Source organism: Aquila chrysaetos, chromosome 9 (assembly GCF_900496995.4).
Source record: "Aquila chrysaetos chrysaetos chromosome 9, bAquChr1.4, whole genome shotgun sequence".
Classification (NCBI taxonomy): Eukaryota; Metazoa; Chordata; class Aves; order Accipitriformes; family Accipitridae; genus Aquila; species Aquila chrysaetos.
In genome coordinates, this window is record NC_044012.1 from 17,763,405 (window position 1) to 17,790,170 (window position 26,766).

A 26,766-nucleotide genomic window follows, 5' to 3' on the forward strand; every position below is an offset into this window, starting at 1 on the left:
TGAAAGAACAAGATGGCATGTAAGACAGTTCAAAAATTTCATCCATATCCAATATGTTCCATCCATTCAGTAATAGTGCTGTTGTTACACAGTGCCTCTCCCCTCTGTAGAATCATTTCATTTTTAATGGAATAAATACATAAATTTAAAATCTGAAAGCTTGCCTGCAGCCATTAGCTGACTATTGACAATGTCCATATATTTTCCATTAAAAGACCCTTCCTTACATCCCGTAACATTGGCAAGTCAGAGGCCAGAATAAAATTAGTAAAACGGAACCAAAAGTTGAAAACCAAATTTCTAATCCATGAAAATGTTCAGTTACCCTTATTTTGTATCGATTCTTGTCCCTTTTCACATGTTATCTACTATCACAGCCTTACAGTACTGAAGACAACAGTTAGCAAAAAATAAGACCACCTGCATCTCCAGGACGCAGCACCAGCCAGTTTTATGCCTGCGTGACTCCATGGCAGCAGCAGAATGGTTAGCACTGCAAAGCTGTTGCGATGGGGTGATGCTTCAAGCACAAAAAGCTGCCCTTACGGCTGACCAGAAATGCCAGAAATCTAACAGCAGAAGCCATTCTACAGCTATTTTACTTACACCCAGATGCACTTGACCCAGGATTAACACATTAACACATAAACACCAGTCCCATGCCAATGGTGACCGTAATACCAACCCTTCTGTTCTCAGCACAGCTGGAGGTACGGAAGAGGGAGAGGTCTGTGCCCAGGACAGACCATAGGAACAAGGATTCCCATGGCTGGGGGACAAACTCCTCCTTCCTTATGTCTCCTGAGTGCCACCTAATTATCCCCACTACTGACCAGATCATCAGAGGAGGCTGCCAGGATATGATGGTGAACAAACAGAGAGTTTTTCCTGGGCAAGTCTTCAAGACACTGCTCATGGGAGACCTCATCAGAGAAGATCTAATAAATCTTAAAAATCTGACTTCATAGCAGCTTTGGGTTTGTTTTTTTTTTTTTAAGCCAGAGACCCATTATCTACACGCCTAGCAGAGCTCTGATGTTATTTGTGCATCACATGCTGCAGATACTGTTTTGCATCAAAAGCTAAAAGATATTTCTTTCTAAGGCACATAGCTCGTTAGGAGCTATTTGGACCTGCAGGCATAAGACATCTGTAGAAAAACTAAAACATTCACATGTTTTAAAGTGTTTAGAGTCCAGGCAGACCCAGATCCACCCTCCCTGCTTGCAGAGAGCAAAGCAGGCTCACATTCCTTCCCATTTTTACCCCAGTAGATACCTAAATTAACTGGGAAGCAAGAAGTGCAACCACAGCTGAGTGGAGGCTACAAAACCAAAGTTTCAGAGTAGAGAAGTTTGTAAGAACTCATCCTCCTTAGAAGACACACCTAAGTATGATTTTGTCACAGAGACAGCATCCAGGAAAACTGAAAGTAAATAATACATTAGAAATAAGATAGCAGGAAAAAAGAAAATGGTGGGTTATTTTTTTTTTTAAATTAAGTACTCTTGCCTAGTTTTCCTTAGCTAATTAGCATCCCTTCTTAGCAGTTTAAGTAACTGCTCATTTAGATCAGTGAATGATTGCTCTGAGATTAGGGTGTGGGAAAAATCTTTCTGTTGGGAATAATCTACTTATGCTACTGTTTATTTGAAGCAGTGATAAACACAGAGATTTTCCTTCCATATGTGCCAAGTATAAGAGAAAGCAGAATGATTAATGAACCCTTGCATTTTACAAATAAATTACTAACTTCAGACACAAATTTATAGTTTTCATTAGTACAAGTTTCATTAGTTTCATTGCAAGATATTCTTGGTTTTTTTAAGAATGTTTATATTATTTCCGTTTGATCTGCTGGGAATGACATTTTGCGCACCATTATTTATAATCTACGAAAATTAATTATGCTTCTAATTAACAGCATGCAAATAAATTATTGCTCAAGGAGTTATTTATTCACTTGTAAAGCAGAACTGTATATATACACATTTCAGTTGTGCTTCTAGGGTTTTCTATTTTTTCCTTTTCTTTTTATTTATTCATTTCTTCCCAGATTTCTGAGGTCCACTAAAGTTTGGCTTCTGTGAAAATTTTTAGATACTCGTATTTATTTTTTCTTCAGTAAACAAGAACTGGATACACAACTTCATATGTATTTCCTTTTCTATACAAAGGATAAGAAGTCTAAGAAAAATAATAATGGGAAAGAAAAAGTGAAACTATGTTGTCTGGTTAATGTACTCCCTTCTCATGGCCATTTAATGAAATTAGCAGTTGTGGAATACACCAAAGATAGCTCCAGAGACTGACATCTTATTATCTAGCGAGCACATAAACCAGACAACCACGATGCCAGATACTTTCTTTTGCCCTACTATTTTATTCAGGTGCAATTAGAAGCAGTCACCTTGTGACAAAGGTGGGACACCCTGTCCCACTCCATTCTCACCTCCTTTTGTCAGGTTCTCAAAAAGCTGCAATTTAGTGTCAGTTCTGACTGCGTGTTTGCAGTGGACTTCAGCAGCTTGTTTCTGAGGAGCAGGTCTGACACCACCTACCTGTCTTCAGGGAGAGTCTCCCGATAGCTGTTACGTGATAGAAACTCTCCGTTACAAAAGGGGCTGAGTGAATGCAGCCACACAATTACTCCGTTGGTGCCTGTTTTCCATGCATTTACAAGTTAATGGTAGAGACAGTCATAAAATATATTTTGAACTGAAGTTGCAGAATATTCAGAGAAAATGCACTTTGCACCATAAATATTCATTCCTCCAAATTTAAAAAGTAACTACTCCACATAGTGTGTCAGGGAAACTGTAGGTGGTGTTATGTCCAGGCAGAACACCTCCAGTTTTGAAATGCAAACGGCCAGAAAATAATTTGAAAACATTTTGTGGACTGCAGTATCGTTTCAAACAAACAAATAAACCCTGCCCATGGGCAAACACAGGATATAGAAAGAAGGTAACTGTCAAAATCTTAATTGTTAAGCCAGAGATAGCCTAAACTTCTTTCTTTTTTTAACTAAGATAATAATTAACTGCTGAAATAATTTATCTGAGGTTCAATGAATCATTCATAGCCTTTAAAAACAAAGATTAAGCCATCTAGGACAGTTTTCAGTAATATTCCCACTGTGGGTTTTGGGCTGTCTATATTTCTCTCCTTTTTCCCCAAGGCCCTAACATCAGCTGAGGTTTAGTACTTGGGCAAAGATGAGCAAGCACTGCCTCTGTTGTCCTGCAGACACTGTCACACCTGCTTCTGCAGAGCTTGCTTCATGCTTTTACAGTTCAAATTCGGCAGACAGAGCCACTATACGGCTGTCCACAGTGGCTCCTCTGCCCTCCGTGGAGTCAGACAGAGCCAAAGTGACCAGCTCCGCATCTCTGGCAGCCAGTCTTTATTAATCTGCCAGCTATTTTCTAGAGAATTGCTCTGGCATGGTCCACTTCAAAGGAAGCTGCAGAAGCAGCTGGAGGTTTTTGGACACAGTCACGGACTAAACGAGTAAGACGATTAAAATGAAACAGATTTTTAAAAGACACAGCCTTGTCTTTATAGACTGGGTCGACCACTGTTGAAAAAGAGCCCACCACTGTTAGAGATGAGGGGTTTGTGTACAGCAAACACAACCATGGCCAATGGCGCCTGATCTGCACCACCGAAAGATCCGTCAGCTCCTCCTCTTGCTATCAGTGAAGCTGGAGAAGGCTGTTTTCTCCCTGGGGAAGGGACTTCATTTCAAATATAAAGTTTTTATTAGCTGCCAGTGAGAGTCTTGCTTCAGCCACTCATTAGCTACGTAGCATCTGCTGCGGTGACATGCCGGGGCCCTTAGCAAGAAGGGGAGTGCAGGTTGCTGAAGCATCAAAAGCAAGCAGAGCACGATGACAGCTGTGTGAGGGGAATCTGGTGGCAGCAAGAGGGAGAGGAGACTCGGAGTCTTCTGAAGGAAATACTTTGTGAACCTGTTGCATATAAATGTCCTCCCTTAGGTCAGAATTATTTCAGGCTTCCCGCGCCTACTGCAGGCTGCATTTATGGCAGGGATGCTCCTGCTTTGTGAGAGGCTTCCCACTGCAGAGGTGAGCATATGAAAACACTCACCCAGAGGAGAAGGGAAGGTCCTCATCCAGGCCCCACTGCCTGAGGACTGTCTGGATGAGACCCAGCCCAACTCTTTTAACAGGGGGGCAATATATGGAATTACTGAATATAAAGCACTACCAGGGACCAAATGCATAAAAGAAGGGTCTTATTGAACCACTGAATATTATGGCGCTAAGACCATATTGATCTGAAAATTTACAATAATGGTACAGCAATTTTGCTTTAAATATACAGCATACACAGAAGTGGAAGTCTTCCTTTTTCAATACTGTTCCTTGATCATCTGTTTTGCTTCGTAGTTGCCCTGTGGGTCATGTTGAAAGCATAATGAGACTACAAAAGGTATGTTGGACAGTTTAATAGAGAAGTCTAGTAAACAGATGTTAGTAATGAACAGCTACCAAATATATTAACATATCTTCCTCCTAATAAAACATAACGTAAAGTAGATGGATTGTGATACTCAACAACCTCAGTAGTGGAGTTAAAATTGAATTATACGGAAGAAAAAACAGCTCTGTTCTGATTTCAAAATTATGATGATCTACTATTATGATCCATCACTAGCAGAGCAGTAGGTGAAACAATAATAAATCACTGTTATTTATAATGTGGTAAATCATAAGAAGTATCAAGAGGAGTTATAATTCACTTTCACTTCAGGTCATAATTAGACACCTACTGCATTGTATTTTTGCATAGGTATATCAGTAGCATGGTAATTCATAATCCATCACACAGAATCAAAACAGATGCAAACTGAATAAAAAACTATTTCTCTCCCCAGCATATTTAATATATACCTTAAGTAACTGGAATAAGTACAATATGCAGTACACACAAGTGACATGCAGTACATTTTTTCCATTATGCTAATATAATTCAATAATTTGTACAAAATTCCTTAATGGCTTTTGAATTTGAGAACTTGTTAAAAAAACTTCCAACCATACATTTGCATGCTTCCAAACATACATTTACCAGGCTTTTGCCGTTCTTTTTGGATAATACAGGTGGTGATTTGCCAGCCGGATAGTGGCTGCTGGTTTCCTTCTTGGATTCTGAGTGCACAGACTTTCAAGTGAGCTTAGTAGCAAACTTGTACAGATTTGCATTTGAGGGAGGAATTCAGTTATTTTACCTTCTCCCTTTTCTTGTTTTTCTCCCAGTGTGAGAAAGCTTGCTCCATGGATCATGCAGGAAGCGCTGTGCTGCTGAAAAGCAGCAACTGTGATATACACCTGTTCAGATCAGTGGAGTTTATTATAACTGGGATTACAGAGTCTTAGTTGTATTTACAAAGAATTTCTCTCCAAAGCAGAGTGAAGCCCATGCAGCTTATTCTTCATTAAAAAATACTTTTTTTTAAAAAAAAAAAAACAGCACAAGATTAGTTTGGACATAGAGACATTGAATTTTTCTTTGAGATACTGTACAAGAAGCCTTGTTGGAGGGAAGGTGCTACGTTTCCTAGATGCCAGATGCAAGCATCTAAGGTCCAGGACCAGCATACTTGTTTTTTAATATATATCTAGGTTTGTACATGCATGGGTTTCTGATGCACAGGAACTGTTCATTAAATATGAAAATAAGACAGCGCATTGTACCTCTTTTAGTGGCACAGCGCCAGGGCACAGGCAGCCTAGGTGGCTTTAAGGCAAACGGATACCCTGCAAAAACCCAGCAAGTGCAAGGCATAAATTCAGAGACATCTGGAGAAAGTTATAGCAAACTGCTTAAACTTCCTATGGGTTGTGGTATTAGTAATGCCCTGTGTTACTCAACTTGTCACCTCTCCATCCTCTCCTGCTACGACCTTTCACTCGAGCTCTGCCCCTTCACTCGGGCTCCTGACACCTGACCTGTTCCTGACAGCAATAAACAGCAGGCTTCGGCTACAATTTACCGCTGCCCGAGGCCAGACTTTAGCATCTCTAAGCATTATTGTACAGTGCTGTTGATCATAGAATTATTTTGGAAGAACATGTCTTCCACTTAAAATGTATCCTCACATTTTATTTTTTCACTCCTAAGGCCGCAGCTGGAGAAAGAAGCCACCTGATACCAAAACAAAGCAACTTTTGAAGAACATTGTAGGAAACCTGAAGGTAAGCTATACATCAGAAGAGTTATTTGTGCTTCACGGGACTTTATTCAAGAAAAAGTTATTAGTGCTGTATCTCCTGTGGTGGAAAGGGCATTCTTTGGCAGAGCTCATTCATCCCACACGGCTTTTGGAGCCAGCAGGGTTAAACCCATCCCCTTCCCGGCAGGTTGTCACAAAGAAAGCACCATTACCCTGTAGCGGGAGGGACCTGCCCCTCCATATCTATGTACTCCAGGTTTGGTAGAGACATCTGTCTGATAAATAGCTCATTTTGCAATCACTATCATATAATTTAGTATTTTGACAGGTGCATAAACTTAACATGAGCTTTATATAAATATTAAACAGTCTTTCTAAAAATGAAAGCTCTGAAATGAACACAGTTCCCTAGGCCTGCCTTAATAATTATTCTGAGGAAATGTTTTTCTGAAGAAGAAAGGGAAAAAGATTTCTCTAGTGAAAGAGTATTGGAGTAATTTGGTTATATTGTATCTGGGTTTTGTGACTATCAGTTTCAGGCGCTATCAGACAGTACCAGTGATGATAGCTTTGTATCAAGCTTTCCTTTCTTCCCTTTGTTTTTTGGGGGTTTTGTGGTTTGGGGTTTTTTTTTCTTTTACAGTTCAGGCTTATCTCTTTTTCACTATCCTGAAGGGAGATGTTTACTATAAATCTGCAAGGATATCACAGAATGGGATCAAGGTTGAGTGAACACACAAGAAGATTTAGGAAAGTAAATACATGATAAAATTAATGAAGATGTTCCCTCCTGATGCTCTTCCTGTTGCGTTACCCCTTTCACCCTGCGATAGCCTTTCTATTGTCCACCTCCTTCCTCCTGGCCTCTGCTCCTGCCCTTGCTGGGCACGGCTTTGTTCCTGGAGAAGCACTCAAAGGATAAATCCCGAAGTCTTTGTGCTGCCTTTTTTTTTACCTCCCCCCTTCACAGACATTGATTTTACACAGAATGCACTCTACTCTCAGCACTTATTGTAATCAACATGAAAATAGTGTGGTACCACTTCTGAGGGTACCTTTCATGTTTTGTCTCCTATTATAAAAGATCATTTAAAGAGAATGATACAGCTGAAACCTGCTGTTTAACTTCTCGTAAAAATGTTCCCCTCTTTTTTTGTCCTTAAATACAGTATTTAAAGTAACCTTTTAGAAGGCCTTCCTTTTGTCATAATGAAACATCTAAAAAATAGTGGTCTAAATATTTTCTTGCTCTGTCCTAATAATGACGGTTAAAAGTTACACAAAATGCATGCCTTATTTTATAGATGTTTAATGGTCATCAGTTAAACAATACCATCCAATCTCTTCAAAGATAATTAAATAACCTATTACCGACTTCACACTTGCAACAAGGAAAATGCCCCTGAGCAGTTATAAGTTGTCCAACACAACTGAAGGAGCCAGTCTCGGGACCAAAAATTAAGAGCCAGGAGCTCCAGGCTCCTAATTCTCCTCTGTGCTTAAGTCTAATGGCTCTTCTTGGCCAAACATTGTGTGCATGCCTCAAAACCCTGACCGGGACACACTATCCAAGACACCAAAATCTCAGCGAGAGCCACAATGTAAATTGCACAATGGCTGATGCTTCTGCCTCCATTGCATTCTTGTACGCCATTTTTTAAAACACCATCCCATTTACCTGTTTATAACCTATTTGCTTACTCATTACCTCTTTGCGAAATTCTATACATTCCATGCTTCACTAGATTTTTGCTCATTTGTTATTTTTGTACTATAAGGAAACACTTTTAGAGTAAATTTAGCTTTGTAATGAGGATTTTCTCTTTTTTTCCCCCCTATAACATTAGCTGTGTTTCAGTCTTTTAATGTCTCTATTGAAATCCCTTGCTAATATGCAGATACAAAGAGAAAAGAAAAATTCATGCATCATTTCTGTTAAGGACTAAGTTCTGCTGGGTATGACATTGAAGGTGAAATTTTCAAAAGATAAACTTACCCACAGGAGTGAATGACATAATTCTAAAAATGCTTTCTTAAAATGGCAATTTATTAATAAGGGCCTTATGCATAAACAATTACTGTGGAACTTATTTTGTGACATATTAGAAGTAAAGAAAACCCATAAAATCCAAGATGTTCTTTTAATTTATTCTTTAGTATTCAGACACTGAATATGTTTTATTGTCTTTTTTTATTTTAGACTGGTGAATTGATCTAATAAGCTCTGATTCATGATATTGGGCTATAGCAGTCATCTTCCTTTAATATGCAGGCCATTGCTTTGCGTATGAACTGGATACCTGATTCTGCAGCTCTGTGTCATCATGATGCTAACAAAGTAGATGAGGAAAGCCAGTCTGAACTGTGCTTTCAAAGTCTAGTCAAATAAATCTGATATTTAATCAATTTAGTTTATTATTTACAGGAAGGTGCTAGTAGCTGCTCACCTCAGGTTTAAGTCTTGGGTGTGCTATTCTTATGCGCATGAGTGATCTCATCCATGGAAAAGGCTGAATTAACTATAAATAAATTTTACTGCAATAAGTTAATATGCATAACTGCTTCTAGCATCACATGTAATATTCTAACACCAGAAAATACAGCCATGGGCACATGAGTTGAAAATCTAGACCAACTATAAGATACTTTGAATTCAAAATTGATTAAGTTGATTCAATGCAAATTCCAAGAACATTTACCAGAAGTTTTCAGGAAAACTAAATCCAATTCTTGTGACTACTATATCAAATCAATTCTAATTCCTACAAACCTCTATTTGAATATTTCTCTACCATCTTAGCTTGACTACTTCTTTACATGACTAAATCCCCTGAAGTCCCTCACTATTATTTTACCAGAATGACTCCAACTAAATAGAGTATTTGCATGTGTTGAAGAAGCGACTTTTAAGGACAGATTTTTCCAGTAAAATAATACGGACCTCAATAAAGTAAGAGAGGTCCCAAAATATTTAGCAATGGTTATTTTTAAGACCCATCTGAATTTCATGGACAGGTTTTATCATGTGTGATTTCCATTCCATTTTCTTCATCTCTGTTATAGCATAAAATTTCATCAAGTGTAAATGTCAGATCTTTTCTTTATTATTTGCTAATGTCATAAAAAGCTGAATTGTTTGCTTTGTTAAAGGGCTTACTGAGCATTGACTTTTCTTTATTTGTATTTTACTACCAAAAATGTTTTAAAAAATAAAATAATAAAAAAAAATCCCATCTGAAATGGGATTTAAATAACAGAGCAAGGTTTGCCATTATCATAAATGTATAAAGTGCTTTGTGAGTAATAAAATGGATCATGGATTCTGGATAATTCAAACTGAAATGTTATGTTCAGTATCAAGATTAGATTACATTAATGTAGTTCATTTTAAATGGTTTAAAGGCCATCAGACGCATGTGAAAAGAATCTGTATCATAACTTAGAATAAATAGACTGAGACATTTGTTTATAATGTCAGTGCTAAACAAATCTATTACTACATTTCTGCATGTAACATTACGTTACCACTGTTATTAAACAAGCAGAGCATGAAGATAAATTATACCTTTAATTATAAACATTACCTTTGCATATTTATTAATTTAAAATGAAACAATGTTCACTAACCTTGGATTATTTATATTTGCTACCATTTTAATTAACTTTGGTTTATTTATATAACTTCTTTGCGGCTGCTGGTCATACCTAGCCACTTAACTTTGTAATCTAATTTATCATACTACATATTATCCAGGAAAACATACAACACTGTTATGGCTAGCTTTGCTATAAGATACATTTAAAAAAAACAGAGTTAATGACCGATGAGAAGCCCCTTTAAGCTCACTGTTAGATATAAACTCCAGCTTGCTTTTTTTTTTTTAAATTACACCCATCTATCCAAGAAGCCAGCCATAATTCAAAGAAAACTCTGCTTGCCCTGAAATGATTCCATTTGACAATATGCCCTTGATTCAATATTGCTAGCATTCATTCTTAAAGTGATTTGAGAAGAAAAAAGTCCTTGAAGGACTCCATGTTTATTATAGCTCAATAATGAGCAGATAATGGGTTATATGGAGGAATTAAGGTCATAATACAGCCTGAAAATTTCCTTTGCCTGGTTGAAGTATGTCAGAGGAAGAGAAACTGCTGAAGTTTCAAATCCCTGGATGAGTTTCAAATCCTTCCAACTTCCAGCTTAAAAATAGGAAAACAAGCTTAACAGTGAAATTCTTACTGCTGCTTTACAATGAACTTTATAACTTCCCATCAGCCAAACTTAGCCAAAGTCAAAATAAGACACAGCTGACTTCAGTAGCAACTCTATTGGGCCCACCTGCAACAATCTGGCTGAGGCACACAGCAGCTTTCACAGCATGAGCTTTGTCTATCTCTAATCCTGATGACCCAATAAAAGGCAGCTATACCAATGTTTGTCTTAGGATAGAGGTTTAGGTATGCCTGGTGAAGTGGGTAAGAGGCCAAGGCATTCCCACACAAATGCTTTTAAAATTCATATTAAATTCTGCTATTAAATATTGCCTTATACTTACATGGATTCTCTTTGTCCCACATATCTGGGAGAAAAATTGTTTAATGTTGACTCTAGTTTAAATATAAAAAAAAGTATTCAGAATAGATCATATTAAGTATCTGTAATATAAAAAAATCTTTGAATAAGAAATGCCTTTAAATTTAAGTAAATAACATAAATATTTTTATTGTATCCCTCCCTCTAATGCCAGAGTTGCCTTAGTAACCATGAGACAGAGACATTAAAGGGAACCAGCTAAACAGGCCTTAGAATGGAATGAAATACTAATACACTTTTAATATTAAGTAGAAGGCTTAAATTAAGTTTTAGAAAGGATTTACACTCTGTGATCCTTATCTTTATTACACTATAGCATCATGTAGTCTGAATAACTGGGAAGCTCAATATACCGCATTTTCTACATGTTACCACATTTGGACCCAATTCTGCAAAATTTTTCTTGCAAAAGTGCTGAAGATGACTTGAAAGCAGAATGACCTGTGTTGGGAATTAGCCAGCATTCAAAGAGAAGCTACTGGTGTCCTCCCCATTGCAACCAGGTGCGCATTATTAGCAAAACAGTGGGTTTTAGGACTCTGATCAAGACCTATCACATCTGAAATGAAATAAATAGAAGGAAGCACAGATCACTCAATCCCTTTTAATATTAGAGTAGTGGAACAAAACATGGGTTATTTTTCGAAGTCTAAGTGCATAAAAGAGTTGGACTTCATGGACAGTTCCCCAAAATTTCAGTTCCCCAGCCATAATGTAGCTAACCGACCATATGTCCAAGATTTTCCTGTTGTTTTAGGAAATCAACTCTTTTTTTTACTGTGACACCCCCCAAAAGGATTATGCTATTTTAATAGCTGTCTTAATGACAAATAAATGAGCCCAATTGTTGTCATTTTCCTACTTTCTGCTTCCAAAGCCAAAACTCTACCTCCATCTTTATCTAGGACCATCTAAACTTCTGTGCCTTTAAATAATACATGCCATACTGAGTTGCAGTCCTAGCAATGACAAAAAATACCCTTATTAATTACAAGCTGCCCCTTTTTCAAAACCTTATCAGTAATCCCATCTAAGAGCAGTTGAAACCCTTTAGTGAGATCACATGTTAATTTCTGATAATCATCACTAAAACTGTCTAATTATTCCAACTCATTATTCATTATGATGACTAAAACCTCCTTTATCAGCTCTTTTGACCTCTATAGTTTTATTATTCTTTAAATCATTTACAGCATGGCTCTTGCCATAGCCGAAATTGTAATTAACCTTAGCGATATCATCAAACATTTTATCAACTTCTTCATCCAAAACTTTGGAAAACTTTAGGAGTAGTAGGCAGAACTAAAAATAAAATGTCTTCAGCGGTGGACCTTGTTCATCCAGAATTTGTGGTGAAATACTGATGTAAAATTAAGGTTATACACGAATGATAAAGTAAGAATCATCATTCTTACTTTATATCTTTATAATGATAAAGTAAGAATCACACAACACCAAGAATATTGTCTTAGTTCCTGCATAAGAAGACAGTATTTTTAATGATATCCAATTAAACTCAATAAACCAATTAGCATTAACTCTCAGGGTAATTACATCTCGGGGCTTGACAAAGATCATACTTCAACCAACATGCTAGCAGAGCTTGGAGACTAAATAAATGTGTGGTTTACCTCGCAAGGTCATCTCCCTGATGTTATTATCCCTGACAAAGGAGTCAGCACTGCAAGAACAGAGCAAGATGGCAAATGTGCACACTTGTCTGATCATGCTTTTGCCCAATTTTCTTGATAGGCAAGAAACATCTCCTGGCAAAGCTAAGCAAAACCCTGCACCATTCCAGCCCTTCTTAACAAAAATGGAGGAGAAAAGCAATCTATCCATGCAGAAATTAAAATAGGAAGTGCCAAGATAATGCAATTTTACTTTGTATATGCTGGAAAGGCTGGCAGAGCAGAAACAAAAGCCATCCATGCGTGGCGTACCTGGGGAGATGCTGCAACTGTGAGACTCTTGTATCTGCTTTAGAAATGGCGAGTTATGCAATTCTTGGGCTGTATTTCCCAGCAATTCTATTCCTGTGTGAATATCTTACCGAAGAGCAAAAGACCAAATCAAAATCTTCTGCGTTCATTCAAAAACAAATTCTGCAGTTTATAATACCATCTCAAAACATCTCAGGAAATCCTTGAAGGTTGAACAACTATTGATTTCACTGAGTCTACTTAAAATTTCAAACACAAGCATTTTCTTTAGATTTTTAGTTAGTTTAGATTTTGCAGAATCAGCCTCCTACTAATTCAAATACACAAAATTTTAGTAGGAAAAGACAAGGAAAAAGAATGATCGTATTTTGGTCTATTTTTTGGGTGGATGGAAACCCCGCAAGAATGATTTACTACACAGCATTATAACTCTTCCTGCTGATGCTACCAGATGTCTCAAAATGCAAAACTGAAAAAAGGTGGTAGATATTTATTATTATGATGTATACAATAAATTTATTTCTGCTTAGGTTCTAAATCGATCTGCAGTTTAGTTACATTTTCTTAACTAGTTCACTTTTCCCTGATACCTTCACTTGTTCACGTCAAGAAACCTTAGGAAAAGAATTTGAGAAGAGATAATGCTAATTCTGCTGTGACGCATTTAATATTGTGCCAGATTTGACAGTTGGAAAAACCCCTATTCCCAGCATGAATCCTTCCATTGAATCTTAACTACAGGATTTGATTAAAGATTTTAAAAGTTACATTCGAACTTCAATGGTGAGCGCCTCCTATTTGGGAAAATAGAGAAGAGATGAAGTGGTGCTCATGCTTGTGAACCCCTGAACATCCAGGGCTAAATCCTGCTCCGAAATGCGGCAAGCACAGATTTCAAAGGCTGTTGCCTTTTCCCTGACTCCAGTGAGAGCTTCCCCAGGGGCACAACCTTTTGATGAGGAAAGAGGGATAACTGCACCTAAGCACCTTCCGCCTGGGTCTCCTGCTCTTTCTCTTAGTGGCAGCTGATCCAAATAAATACGAGAAGATGCAGATCAGCTTTGTAGATAGGTGGGATGACTTGCAGGACTTGCCGAGACCAAACAGTCCGAAGGTTCAGGGCTTGTAGCCAACACATGGGAGCCATATCTGGGCAGCTGGGACTCCAGCAAACACTCTTTTTCAATTTCACAGCACATATCCGAGATGTTGTTCCACGGATGTTGTGTATATAATCTTAATAACACACCAATTTAATCAGGTCTGCCACAGTACCTTAGCTATCATTTAATTGACTGTGGTTTATATCTCGCATATTTAATAGTTCTGTGATTTATCCACTTAACCAAAAAAAAGACAAATATTAACAATTGCTATACTGTGAACTCAAATTAAATATGATGGGTTTATTTCTCTGGATTTTTTATTGTACTAAATAAAGCTCACAAGCTGAATTTGTAGAGGAAAAAAGAATCTTCCTAATTATATCTTTCCAGTCTCTTACAAGGAAATCAAAGCATCTTTGCTGATACAGCTAAAAAAGATCTCATTATGTCCCACTCATCTTTAGCGCCAGGTCTTTTTCTAGTAGCAGGTGATCTTTTGATCTCCCCCCTTTTTCCTCCAGGTTAACTGCATTCAGCATTTGTCCGAAAGGCTGCAACATGCCTCATGACATTTCATAAGCTTTATAAATTCCATTTTTCCCTTTACTTGTTTCCTCTGGTAGTTTTAAATCAGTTTATCTCTCCCACAGAGCAGGGGTCCTGACCTGACATGGACCTTTGACCGTCACAGTGCTAACACAAGAGCTCACTTATCAGATCCGAGTGCCTTGGAAACGCAAAGACAGCTGGCACTTACTGAGAATGGGAGGTTAGTAAAATTAATGATGTTGTACTGAAACGCACAAGGTAAATATTTTGATAGGTTAGAAGAGCATATTACCCATAAACCTCATCCATATGGACACTGCGCATGAGTGGGAGTTGAGCCGGAAAGGGAGAAGCAATACTGACTGCCAAAAAAGTGGCTCCTTCATGTCCAAAAAAAGTTTGATTTTTTTCCTCTCACGTTTCTATTTTCTATAATTGAGTATTAAAATAAAAGGGAGGTCACTCTTCTCATCCTTGGGCTTCCTGGAAAATTATCGAAAGTCAGAGATATGTGGAAGATATCATGACCTCTTCTGCACACCCCATGAAGGGGCAGCCAGGTGAAATTCTTAACTCAATTTGTCATCTTACTTATGACAAACACTTGAATTAAATAAAATATTTTGGGAATAATGTCTCTAAAATGAAATTTTGATATCGACTGCTAAGCAGAGGTAGATGTTATTTTAGCTAACATACCAATTTGCTCATTTTCAAGAAAATTAATTAGGAAACAGCTGCATTTTTTGCATAGGAAAAAAACCCAACAACAACCTTCAGGAATTTAGAGTTTATTTAAGGTCTTATAAAAGCAATGAATACATAGCATGAATTTTGTTTTCCTCAGAAATTCACTCAATTTTCACCACTGGAGAAAAAAGAACTGGAATATCTGTGGAATAATCTCTATTTTAATTGTAGCTCTATAGGGGCTCAAGTGTACTATTGCTGCCACAATGTTCATGTTTGCTAAAATGTTTTCTGGATATCTGAAGGAAATTCCTGGATAATCATGTAATCTTGAGAAATGTAAGAGGGAGTATTCACCACCTCCAAAAATAGATCGCTCTCAGGAAATATATCTGGAATGACAAAAAATAATTAATTTGTAGTTTGATGGAGTAAATTTCAAGGTATAAGTTAGGTAATCAGTCTTACTGCATTAGCTTGATTTGAAATTTCTTATTTCTGCCTTCCTCCACCATCTGTAGGTGTGTGCTGGGGCCAAGACAAGGAAACACCCTTTCAGGCTGGGATTTAGAGCTGGGGGAGTGCAGCTATGGTCAGACTTTGCACAACCCCATCCCAAGAGGGCTGCACTGAAAACTGGAACATTGATTATTCAGCAGCGAAAATGGACATTGGATGTAAGGGTCACATTTCTTTTCATTTTCCTGGGGCTTCCTCACATACACACATATGAAGAGTGACACAGTTACCTGCATAGAAATTAAGTTGCTTCCTAACAGTTGTGAAATATCTGTAGCTAATGGTTCCAAACAAGTTTTGTAGTTGTTAGTGGAGCATACGCCACCGAATCTCACCCAGTAATCCAGCCAAGTTGTTTGCATTTGTACCAGCAGATATGCTGTGATTTAAGGATGTTAAGAATGGACAGATTACTATATCTCTTGTTAATCATTTCTGCTGTTTAATTATCCTTATAATATCCTGCTGAGAAGTGGCATCTGAGCTGGGTTTGAATTCCACTCACTTCAAGAAGAAAAATTAAGCTAAACTTGCACTGTTTAGCAGAAAGAAGGGGGGGGGGGGGGGTTGAAAGAGAGAGAAAACACTGAGGGGAAATCAGCAGTAGTCTTCAAAAGTTTGTCGAAGACATTGGCACAGACAAAAGGAATCATGTGTGATGGTTATGGTGCGGAGCATTGGGCAGTCCTTTGAGGAGTGGAAGATGCAACGGCTGTCCCTGCTGAGGTTTTTGAGGACAGATTCAAAACATCTGTCAAAACAAAAAACCCTTGGTATAGTGGGTCTGCCCTCAGGAACTGGAGTAGGTGACCACCTGAGGAGTCTTTCCAACATAAACTTATGCCATTCTTTCTTTTGAATTTTGATGTTCATTTTCCACCTATTGCATTATGTCTTGGGTTGGTTTGGTGGATTCATAAGCACTGTGGTGTCAGGTCTCTGTTTCTAAAGCATACCCATACCCACATTTTATTTAAGATTTTCACTCATCATATAGATGCAGCATGTCTTAACTTAGGCTAGCCTTACCTTCACTTTCATGAACACTCCCAGTAATGTCAATAGGAAAATGTATATGAGTAGGAATATGCAAACAGGTTCTTTGTTCCTAAATCTTGATTACTCTGGTGAAAACTAGCTTGGCACATAATAAAAGTAGTGCTATTAACATGTTAACAGGAATATTAATATTACTAGTGCAGTTGTTAAGATCCCAAAGGTTTCCATAGTTTTTTAACAATGGATTTATTTTTTTTCCCACCAAAAGAGTATAATTCAACACAATCGCTTGCCATTTACAAACAAGTTGTGCATGTACTTTAGTGAGAATTTTCCTTTTCCCTAAGCACAGGAAAAAATCAGTCCCTGATGTTAATAGGTAACCCCCTGGCTTTATTAAATATAATGGCAGTTTTGCCACGGGCCTCAGTAAAAATAATCAATCAGTATTTCAGTTCAGTCCTTACGTGTCCATTCTGCTTTTCCTTCTTGCTGTTGTAATTAAGCATGCTCTAGCTTGTTCAACGCAGTTGGTATTATTTTACACATAAATCTTTCATTGGCACTGTTCTACAGAAATGGACTAATCGCAATTTAGAACATAAATTATGGGAGCATAAATAAGAGAGCGTCTCTTTTCCCCCAGTCATTCCATCTTCAAGTTTGACTTTGATTGGAGTGGGATTGCCAATAGTGTTGGACAGTTTAGAAGCTGTCCCCAAAATCCTGAATGATGTGTTTCTTGCTGAGTCTATGCCCCACAGGATCCGCCAAGCAGGCATCACACTAATCCAGTATTGAACTATTCAAGCATGTGGGAGTTTGAGCTGTCAAGTACTGTAAGAATCATATGCGAGAAACTCAGCTTTTCTCTCTTTTTCTTGCCCATTTCATATATGTAACTACATTTATCAATATGTTATGTGTTCATCTCACCACTAGCCTATTTTGATTTCTTGCTTTGAAGAAGCTGCTATAATCAATCTAAACCAATCTAAACAATTCAAGGAGTCTCATATGTTCACTTCAGAAAGAGCTTCTGTGAAGAAAAGGCTTTTACAGTTCACACAAAATATGAATGCAGGGGTAGGTAGCTGAAATGGGACAGATCTCAAAGTGGTCACAGACTTCCACTGAACCCTGAACAACCATCTGAGCCTCTTTTTCCCCTTATCTGCAAACATTCTCAATATGGCCTCAGAAATCAGTGGCTAGTTTGACAATCGAGAATTTATGCAAACCATTAACAACCCCAATTTCCCCCTCTCCCCAAGTTTAAAGACAGAGGGGAAGAAGTGGGCTCGTCCAGCGCAGTGGGATTGCTTGGCTGTGTGGTGCCCCTGCTCAGGCTCCCTCCATTGCTCAACAGTTTGCAAAAGAAACAGAACAACTTGCTTTAAATACAGCGTTTGGCTCGGCTTGAAGGATACTGTATAAAATTCTGAGCCACTCTTCAGAAATGCCTTGACACAGATTTACTCCTAGGTTACATACACAGTGTAATTGACTCTGCATTTCCGAGAAAGGTCTTGGAGAAGGAAGAAAAAAGCCCTAAATTTTTGGTCATGCTCAGTGTGGAGATCCACTGTTGTGTACGACCCAGAAAAGGTTAAGAAAAGCAGATCAAGGCAGACATTCCTCAGAGTTGTTATGTGACCCCATGAATGGAAAAAAAACCAGCCTGAGCTCTCTGTAGCAAAGTGGACAGTAACTATTTCAAGAAAATGTTTTTATCATTTATTATGTCATAAGCAAAAGAGTAAAATAAACTGTTTATTATCATGTATAAAATGCTTTTGACCAGCCAACTGAAAAACTAATTTCATTTTCTCATTACCCTGCCTCGGGCATCCTTTAACGTCAATTTTTATTACAGACAAAGAAGGGAAATTAAAATGATCAGGTACAGTGGCAGAAAAAAACATTTGTTTCAGAATTTTAAAAAGTAAGACTACTAAGCACTGAACCTGCTAATCATTCTTGGTAATTACCATTAATTTTGCAAGAAATAGAAGAGGGGCCCTAGGGACCCTGTATTTTAATGCCCCAGAAGGAACTCTCCTGTGTGGAAGTATTAAGGTTTCTAAGAAAACTTGAAACAGTAAAAGAAGGGGTCTCTGCAGAGACTGCTAGGTCTCATTGCACTGGAACAGGAAAGTTAGTTATATAGATGCTCCCTAAAGGAGAATCAGAGGCATTTTTCTTGCTTCTAGGTGGAATTTATTGTTCTCCTTTGGGTACGATTAAACCAGCTTCACCAGCACAGCCATATGCCTTAACTTCTTTTATACTTCCAAAGTGCATCAGATTGCAACAGTTCTATGGACTTACCAAACAAGACAAGAAAATGCCCACAAGGGAGGTCGCTCAGAGCTCCCGCCCACCCCCTGCCGAGTGGGTCCTCTCAGCCCTTTTCCTCCACAAAGGATCCACACTAGAGCGATCCCAGACTGAAAGTAGGCTCCGTGGTGATCCCTGAAAGAGACACAGGAAAAAATAGAAAAATAAATCTGCACTTACCAGTGGCCCAGTAACTCATTTTGTACTCTGGCTTTTCACCAGGTGTGAAGGCCTTTTGGAGGTATGTGGCCAGGAAATCGATAAGCAGCAAGACTGAAACAGCTGACATTAAGTATTTACCATTTTGTGATTTTTTTTATTTTTAATAATTTTTTTTTCCTTGAAAGATTCAAAGAGTGCTATTGAGCCCATCACCATGCAGTGCCTGGCAGAGCCTATAGCAAAACATTTAACCATCTGGTTCTTGAAGACCTTCCACGTGCTTCAGCTGCTGGGGGATTGGCAGCAGGGAGGACCTTCATGGATGTAACGTCAACTGTGCAATGATACCAAAAGTGATGTGCTTCTTACAAGGTGCTTCTGCCATAAACTCTACCAAAGCAGCATGTTCCAACAAGACAATAACACAGTAAGACATTTCATAAGAAAAAAGAATGTCATATCTTTTTGTGTAGCAATTTCATAGGCATTTCCAATCCAATTTCCAAGCTACTCACAGATGTGGGAATTCAGGCTATTCATTTTCCTGGGACAGCTTTAGGAGCCATCCTGTTTCCTCTCCTTGCTTTTCCTTTTTTTCCTTTCCTTTTCCATCATTTTCTTCCTTTCTGCAGAACACCCTGGACTTCAATGGGAATGATGAGTTCCAAATGATGACAGAATACTACCTTAAATGACTATCACTGTCTTCCATGGAAAAGACTCCAGGGAAGTATATATATATAAATATATGAAGTTTTAATTCACCTACATGTTGAACAATCATCTAAGATAGTGGAGTTGGTGATAGATGGAGGAACAAAGGCAGAAATGTGCGCTATGAATGCGGTCAGCTCAGCCATTTTCTGGAGTCAAACCATAGGGAATTGATCCTTTACCCATCTGCAAAAATCAAATTAGAAGCCTCTTAAATTCTGCTAAAATGATAACTCTTAGGGGGTGTTTACTTTCAAAGCATCCTCCAGGACAGGCCTTCCTGGGACCCAGGTGAGATGGATTGCTATGGCCACTGCAGGCCTGATCCTCAGCTGTTGTATTTTGGTGGAGTTATTCTAATTTATTCAGTAATTAGTCCAGTTGATATTAGTTCAGACTATAGTTTGTACATGCCTGTTTGCAATGAAATATGCAGTGTCAAACATGAGACAAAAATTTCCTCATTTAGATCCAAGCCCTAGACAGGTGGTTTTCTCTTTTGTTTCCTGAAAATGGTTTAATTTTTTCAGGCAGGTGCTTGAATGATCACCATTAAAAGCTAACTTACCATTTATCTCCTCTCTAAATGACATGTTGATTTAGGACTGCATGGCAGATCAGTTATAACATGACTAAGCCCATCTTAATTATTCTTTTATCTAAGCCTACACATTATCTTTAGGTGTTTCTCTGCCAGACTAACACTGAGATTGTGGCAAGTACCCTTTACTTTAAAGTTCTTCTGGCTTGTATCAGGAAAAATTAACGTTATTATTAAGCTGTTGAATCCTAATGTAATTCATCTGAAAAACAAGCAGCAGCCAATAGTTAATGCATAAGGATGATGAGCAAAGCTTGCTCTTAATACGCTCGCAGGAACCTACCACTAGCTAACGTTATGCAGTACAGTTTGCTTGGATCTGTAAAACAATCTAGTGTTTCAGGACATAAAAGTAATATAACATTGGATTAAGGGTACAAGAGGTGCTAGAATAATATTTCCAGGAAGCAGGAAAGACAGTTAAAACAGAATGCAATCACGATACAGAAGTAAATACAGTATTTCGAGAATACCCTCTATTATCCTTGTGAATATTCTCAGGAGGATAAGGAGGCTTTATATCACAGATAATTAAATGCAGGCTCTTTACTATTATATCTGTTGTATTCCAGAGAGCAGTAGGTTATAGGGCAATAGACTGAAATTAGATTTTAGCAGAACATGTGTCCTGACCTTTCTTTAAAGCAGATCTATTTACTTTATAATGCAGTTCATCTTGTAGGAACTGATGTACTCATAGCCAGTGTAAAGGTTAAGACATATGTGACTCTTAAACCTTCTTGCTTCTAACTCTGACATAATTCTCTTTGTTTATATTGTGCAAAGAGATATTTTAAATAGCTAGTGTTGAAAATAATCCTTTTTGTGGTGATGTTAATTTCAGCTATCCTAACGTTTATACATGCAGTGAAGCAAATGCATTTCTAAATTGCAAATCTAATGGGCCTGATCTTCTCAGTGTAAATCAGAGTAGCTTCACTGAATCAAATACTGAAGCCAACGAAATTTCACTGATTTATATCTAGGTACCTAACTTGGAGCTTAAATGGATTAAAGCCAGATTTACATGATTGTAAGTGATAAGATCTTGGCCTCATGTATTTTGATACATTATGGGCCAGATTGTGAAACCCTTATGTCAGTGGCACAACTTGCATGAGTAAGTGCTCACTGATGTGACTGTGGGCTGCACAATCTGGCTCTGTATTACACAGATGTAAACAAGTAACCAAGAGAAAGTTATTAAGTGGCTTTGATGATCTCATAAATAAACACGTCATGACACTTAAGTAGCTTTAATAGTATCAGAACCACAAGAAATATGTACAGTCCTATATTACAGATGCCCTGTGTTGTGGTCTTTAAACATAATGGATGAGAGTTGATTCAACTATATCATGCCACGATTCTGGATACCATTTGATTTGCAGAGAGAAAATAGCATAAAATAGGACAATGTTGCACTATGCAATGCAAATAGGAGGTTTTGCACATTCCTCACTACTCTTCCTGTTGTTATCTATTGATCACCCAAAGTCTTTTTTCTTTGGCTTGTGATCTCAGTTTTTTCCTCTTGTTCTTATTTTCTCCTCCTTCATGTAATTTATTTTCCTAACAAGACCTTCACATTTTGAGCACTACCTTTTTTTGCAGTAGGTAAATTTATCCATTAATACTGCTAGTAATTGAACACTAATGCACATAATAGACATCATCTGTTTGTGGGTTTGTGTGCACATTTCGCAGACGTTAATAGACATATACATATATTAACAAATTTTGTTTCTACGAACATCACATAGGCTGATTCACAAGAAACAGTCATAAATTTAAGTGGTGACAGCATCCAAAGACTCGAGGCAGTTACTACATAGCAGATCTCTCAAAATGCATGCCCACCCCTGGAGCCGCTGCTATGTCCTAGCAGCACAACACTCCGTGACATGACGTTCTGCAGCCGTTTAGGACCTGCACAAACACATTCCCGTAACACATCACAATCAGCAGCAGGTAAGAGATTATTGAATTAGCTCATTGACCACATCTGTAGCTCTTAACCACCAAATGCTACGTAAATTATCACAGCCAAATGCATGGGCCTTTCTCTACTAACAGTACCATGAGCAACAAATACAAAAGAAATGGAAGGAAATAACATTTTACTTTCAGACAAATGGTGGTTCATTTTAGGGAAGTTTCCTTTAAACCTAGTCTGTTTGACCATTCGGATAATGATCAAAATTTGCAAGGTACAGGGATAATACTTGAACCTTCAGTTGGGTTGGGAGGGGGAAGTGAAGAACGGCACCTCAGCAACTTCTCAAGCATTGCAGGAAGCAGAACAGAAGGCTTTTACAAAAGAAGTGTCTAGAAACAAAAGAGCAATTAAGAGATTGGCTAACAGAGCCTCCTGGAGATGCTGTGGGCTTCAAACTCATACCACCCCAAAGCTGCTTGCTTCTTCCAATGTGTTTTTTTGTCATGGACCAGGAATCACTCGCTTCCCAAGGGGCAGTACTCAGCTCATAGCACATTCACCAACAGTGGCACCTCGAGGGGCTGGAAATACAGTTCCCAAGGAGCATTCTGTCCATCTCAACATTTATTCTGAAAAAATATGTTTCTATTTGGGTCAAAGGACATTCCCAACAAAGTTCAAGTAATCTGAACAAACAAAATAGAAAGGCAGAAGTGTAAAATGCATTATGCACCTATACAGCAACACAAAATTCTACCTTAATCTTCTTGAGAAAGATAAAAAATTATATGCCTTAGTGAAATAATGAATTTTTTTTTTAAATGATTTTCCACGTGTTAGTTTTTATACTCCTTACTATTGCTGTTCCTCTCATTCATTGTATGGCATTCATATGAATTACAAATTCCAGTTTTATAAACCACAGTAGAAGAGCAATAAGTAGAAAAACTAGGAGGTTTCAAGGGGAGAGTCTGGACCAATCGCTCTGTTCTGACATGATATGATAAATATCGATTCACCTGGCTGTTAGGCCTTTCTACTGGATTATCCCAAGTCTGTTTTTATTACTGTGTGCAGAGACACATAGAGCTATACCGCAGGTTTTAGCACATTTAGCAAAGAGTAGCCATGTGGAGTCCCAGGCCTGTGAGAGGTGCACCAGCAGCAACAGACTTGGGAGTCTTCTGCGCAACCTGCCTCCTCCCAGCAAAGCTCACCTTGCAGCTTTGCTGGGGTTTAATACTGTCCTAGTTTCAGCTGGGATAGAGTTAATTGTCTTCCTAGTAGCTGGTACGGTGCTATGTTTTGAGTTCAGTATGAGAAGGATGTTGATAACACTGATGTTTTCAGTTGTTGCTAAGTAATGTTTAGTCTAAAGTCAAGGATTTTTCAGCTTCTCATGCCCAGCCAGCAAGAAAGCTGGAGGGGGCACAAGAAGTTGGCACAGGACACAGCCAGGGCACCTGACCCAAACTGGCCAACGGGGTATTCCATACCATGGGACGTCCCATCTAGTATAGGAACTGGGGAGTGGGGGCGGGGAATCGCCGCTCGGGGACTAGCTGGGTGTCGATTGGCAGCGGGTGGTGAGCAATTGCACTGCGCATCATTTGTACATTCCAATCCTTTTATTATTGCTGTTGTCATTTTATTAGTGTTATCATTATCATTATTAGTTTCTTCTTTTCTGTTCTATTAAACCATTCTTATCTGAACCCATGAGTTTTACTTCTTTTCCCGATTTTCTCCCCCATCCCACTGGGGGGGGGGGGTGGGAGGGAGCGGAGTGAGTGAGCAGCTGCGTGGTGCTTAGTTGCTGGCTGGGGTTAAACCACCACAACAACTACTAAAGGCTTAAGACAAGACCAGAGAATTCTTCTTTTAGAAAAATGCAAGCCCAAATACATAGCACCTGGGATCATCTAATTTGCTGGTATCAAGTCATACATGTAGGGCCTACAGAGAAAAGAAGGGCCAGGGGAGGGTGTTTGGCAGGAATATTTGCTCAGTGGACTTTTTCTCTAAGGACCAGGGAGAGTAAAAGATGATTTTAAAGGATGACCCAGGGTAGGAGTTGCATTACTGGCTGCCCCACTCTATGGGCAACTGGGCTCTCAGCAGGCGCCCCAGTTCCTCTGATACTCCTGTCCTTCATCACACTTTCCTCTGGCTTATGGGCGCCCAAGTGAAGGAGTGTGTCTTGCTAATGGCATTCAGGGAAGAGTTAAAAAATTTCCAGGTTTCTATGTGAGAACCAAACTTCAGAGAAGCCCTTATATATTTTGATGGAGCAGCACTTGTTACCAGCAACAGTACCAAGAAAAAAGAGTTGTGATGGCTAATAAATACAGCTGCATCCTAACCACTATCACGTCTGCTGTAGAGATGGAATTTGGAGGGCTGCAACCACCAATGTTGCTGTTGGTATCAGGAAGTGCTGAAGAGAGGGGCCCTCGCAGTAACACAGCACTACAAGGGGTTTCCCTCCCTGCAGCATCCTCTGTGGGTACCCAGAGCCTCCAAGGTCTCCGGTAAGACCGTAAACTCTGCCTCTGCCACAAGTAACGGGAGGCAAAAGAGCAGAGGAGCTCCCTCCCTTTCCCTTCAAAGCGAAGCTTTCCTGCAAGAGGGATGATCTGTCCCAGAGTGAAAAAAACAGCTTTGAAAGGATACAGCCTGTATGATGGTTGCTATATGCAGTCCGCTTACAGGAGTGAGAAGTAACTGAGAGGCTGTTGCCGAACATATGGCACGCTGCGGTCTGTGCTTCCCGGCGCTGCTTCAGAGGCAGCCATGAGATTTTCCCTGTGAGCACTAACGTATGCACAAACTGGCTGTGGGGAAGTTCTTGCAGCCCCTGGCACGGGCGCCTCTCCCCTCCTTTCCCTGCTCTCCCCCTTTCTCTCATTTTGTGACATTTCCCTTTATAGTTTCTAAACTCTCACTCATTCTCCTTTCTTAGACAAATGCATATAAGGGCTGCATTATGCACAGGGAGATAAGGGGAATGGTGAATCATGAAAAACAGTAATTAATGCTGAAATGCCATGTGTGGTGGTTTTTTTGGAATACATTGCATGAGATTAGTGTTTTATATGGATATTTTTTTTCCACTAAAAGACTAAGGTTTCTCTTACAACTGAAATAAAAAGTAAGCTATGAAACAGTACCAAAACCACAAGCTTGGTAACCATCCTCAGTAATGTAATTTCCAGTCCCACAAAAATTTACTTATTCTGGCAATCTCAAAATCTGTGGAGCAATTACCACCAGCATAATAAGGGATATCAGCACTGATTTTAATGTGAGCGAAATGGCTTCTGCAGTGTTCTTGGAGGAAAAGTAGATATATTATGGAAAAGGCCTTACATAATAACCTTTTTGTAAAGCTTGGATGGCAAGATGATTCTGTAAGACACTGAAGTCACATGTCATTAATCAGAAATGACAGTCTCTATTCATGTATATTTGACTGAAACTGCATAATTTTAGCCTCCAATAGCCCTGGATAAATGACCCTAAGTATAGCACTTTTTCAAATTGACAGTGATTGATGATGGACCAAAAAATTATGAACACAGAAGAAGTAAACATGAAAAATAGACAAACCCTTTAGTATCACACAGGTTTCTTGTTTTTACTTTTCCAGCTCTTTCCCTCTCATTTTTTTATCTCTATAACCTTGTTCATCATGTTTTAATCATTTTTATGCTACCGCATTTGTTACATTTTGCCTGCAGTGCCCCCACGCTAAACCCTGAGCTTGCTGAAAGATTCATTCAGATAAATGGAATTGATTTCATATTTTCCCATTCATGAAGAGTCTTTAAAGTTAGAACTCTTTATGCAGTATGAAACTAAAGAAACTGATTACTTCTAGGAAGCATTTATCTACATCTCTTGACAAAATGGCAGAGCACTTACTTGTGTGAGCAGCATCCCTTCCACAATAAGTGGTTAACCAGTCTCACTGGGGCTGCAGCAGCCCTACATCGTCTAAGTCCCTTTTATAAACACAAACCACCTGACTGACCATGGGATAAATAATGTAAATAATGTTCTCTAAGTAATTAAAGCCCCACCCTATTGATCTTTTTACAAACCACTATGTGCTCACGCTAATTGATGAAATAGTAAAGTGAAACCAGCACCTAATTAAATTCGTTGTGCATAAACTAGTCCTCATCTGTAACAGTAACCGCTGCTGGAATTAATTACTGACCCTGCCTCGGACCCAGAACAGCTCTGCACCGTGCCTCGACACCAGCTGATGCTCCCTACATGGAGAGGACACAGGTCTGAGCCCAGAGTTAAATACCATTGATTTTTGTACCTTCCTCAAAGTGGCTGCTTGTATACGAGCTTGAGGTGATGGCAAGACGGCGGTACCGAGGACAGCATGAACAAG

The 26,766-nt window shown here is 38.8% G+C and overlaps 1 protein-coding gene across 6 annotated transcripts in view; it reads right to left on the bottom strand.

Annotated features, from left to right (window-relative positions):
- Positions 1-5,314: 5,314 nt before the first annotated feature.
- The window catches only part of TOX3 (TOX high mobility group box family member 3), a 123,948-nt gene continuing 102,496 nt past the window's right edge, over positions 5,315-26,766 (bottom strand). For 5 of the 6 annotated variants that reach the window (XM_030026423.1, XM_030026418.1, XM_030026416.1 and 2 more), the window contains exons 8-9: positions 18,934-19,077; positions 15,194-15,476 (exon numbers count right to left, since the gene is read on the bottom strand). In XM_030026423.1, the coding sequence (XP_029882283.1) occupies positions 18,970-19,077 (108 nt within the window). In that variant the 3' untranslated portion in view covers positions 15,194-15,476; positions 18,934-18,969. Of the gene's footprint in view, positions 5,358-15,193; positions 15,477-18,933; positions 19,078-26,766 lie in introns of those variants that run through there. The other variant, XM_030026417.1, reaches the window with a different exon arrangement.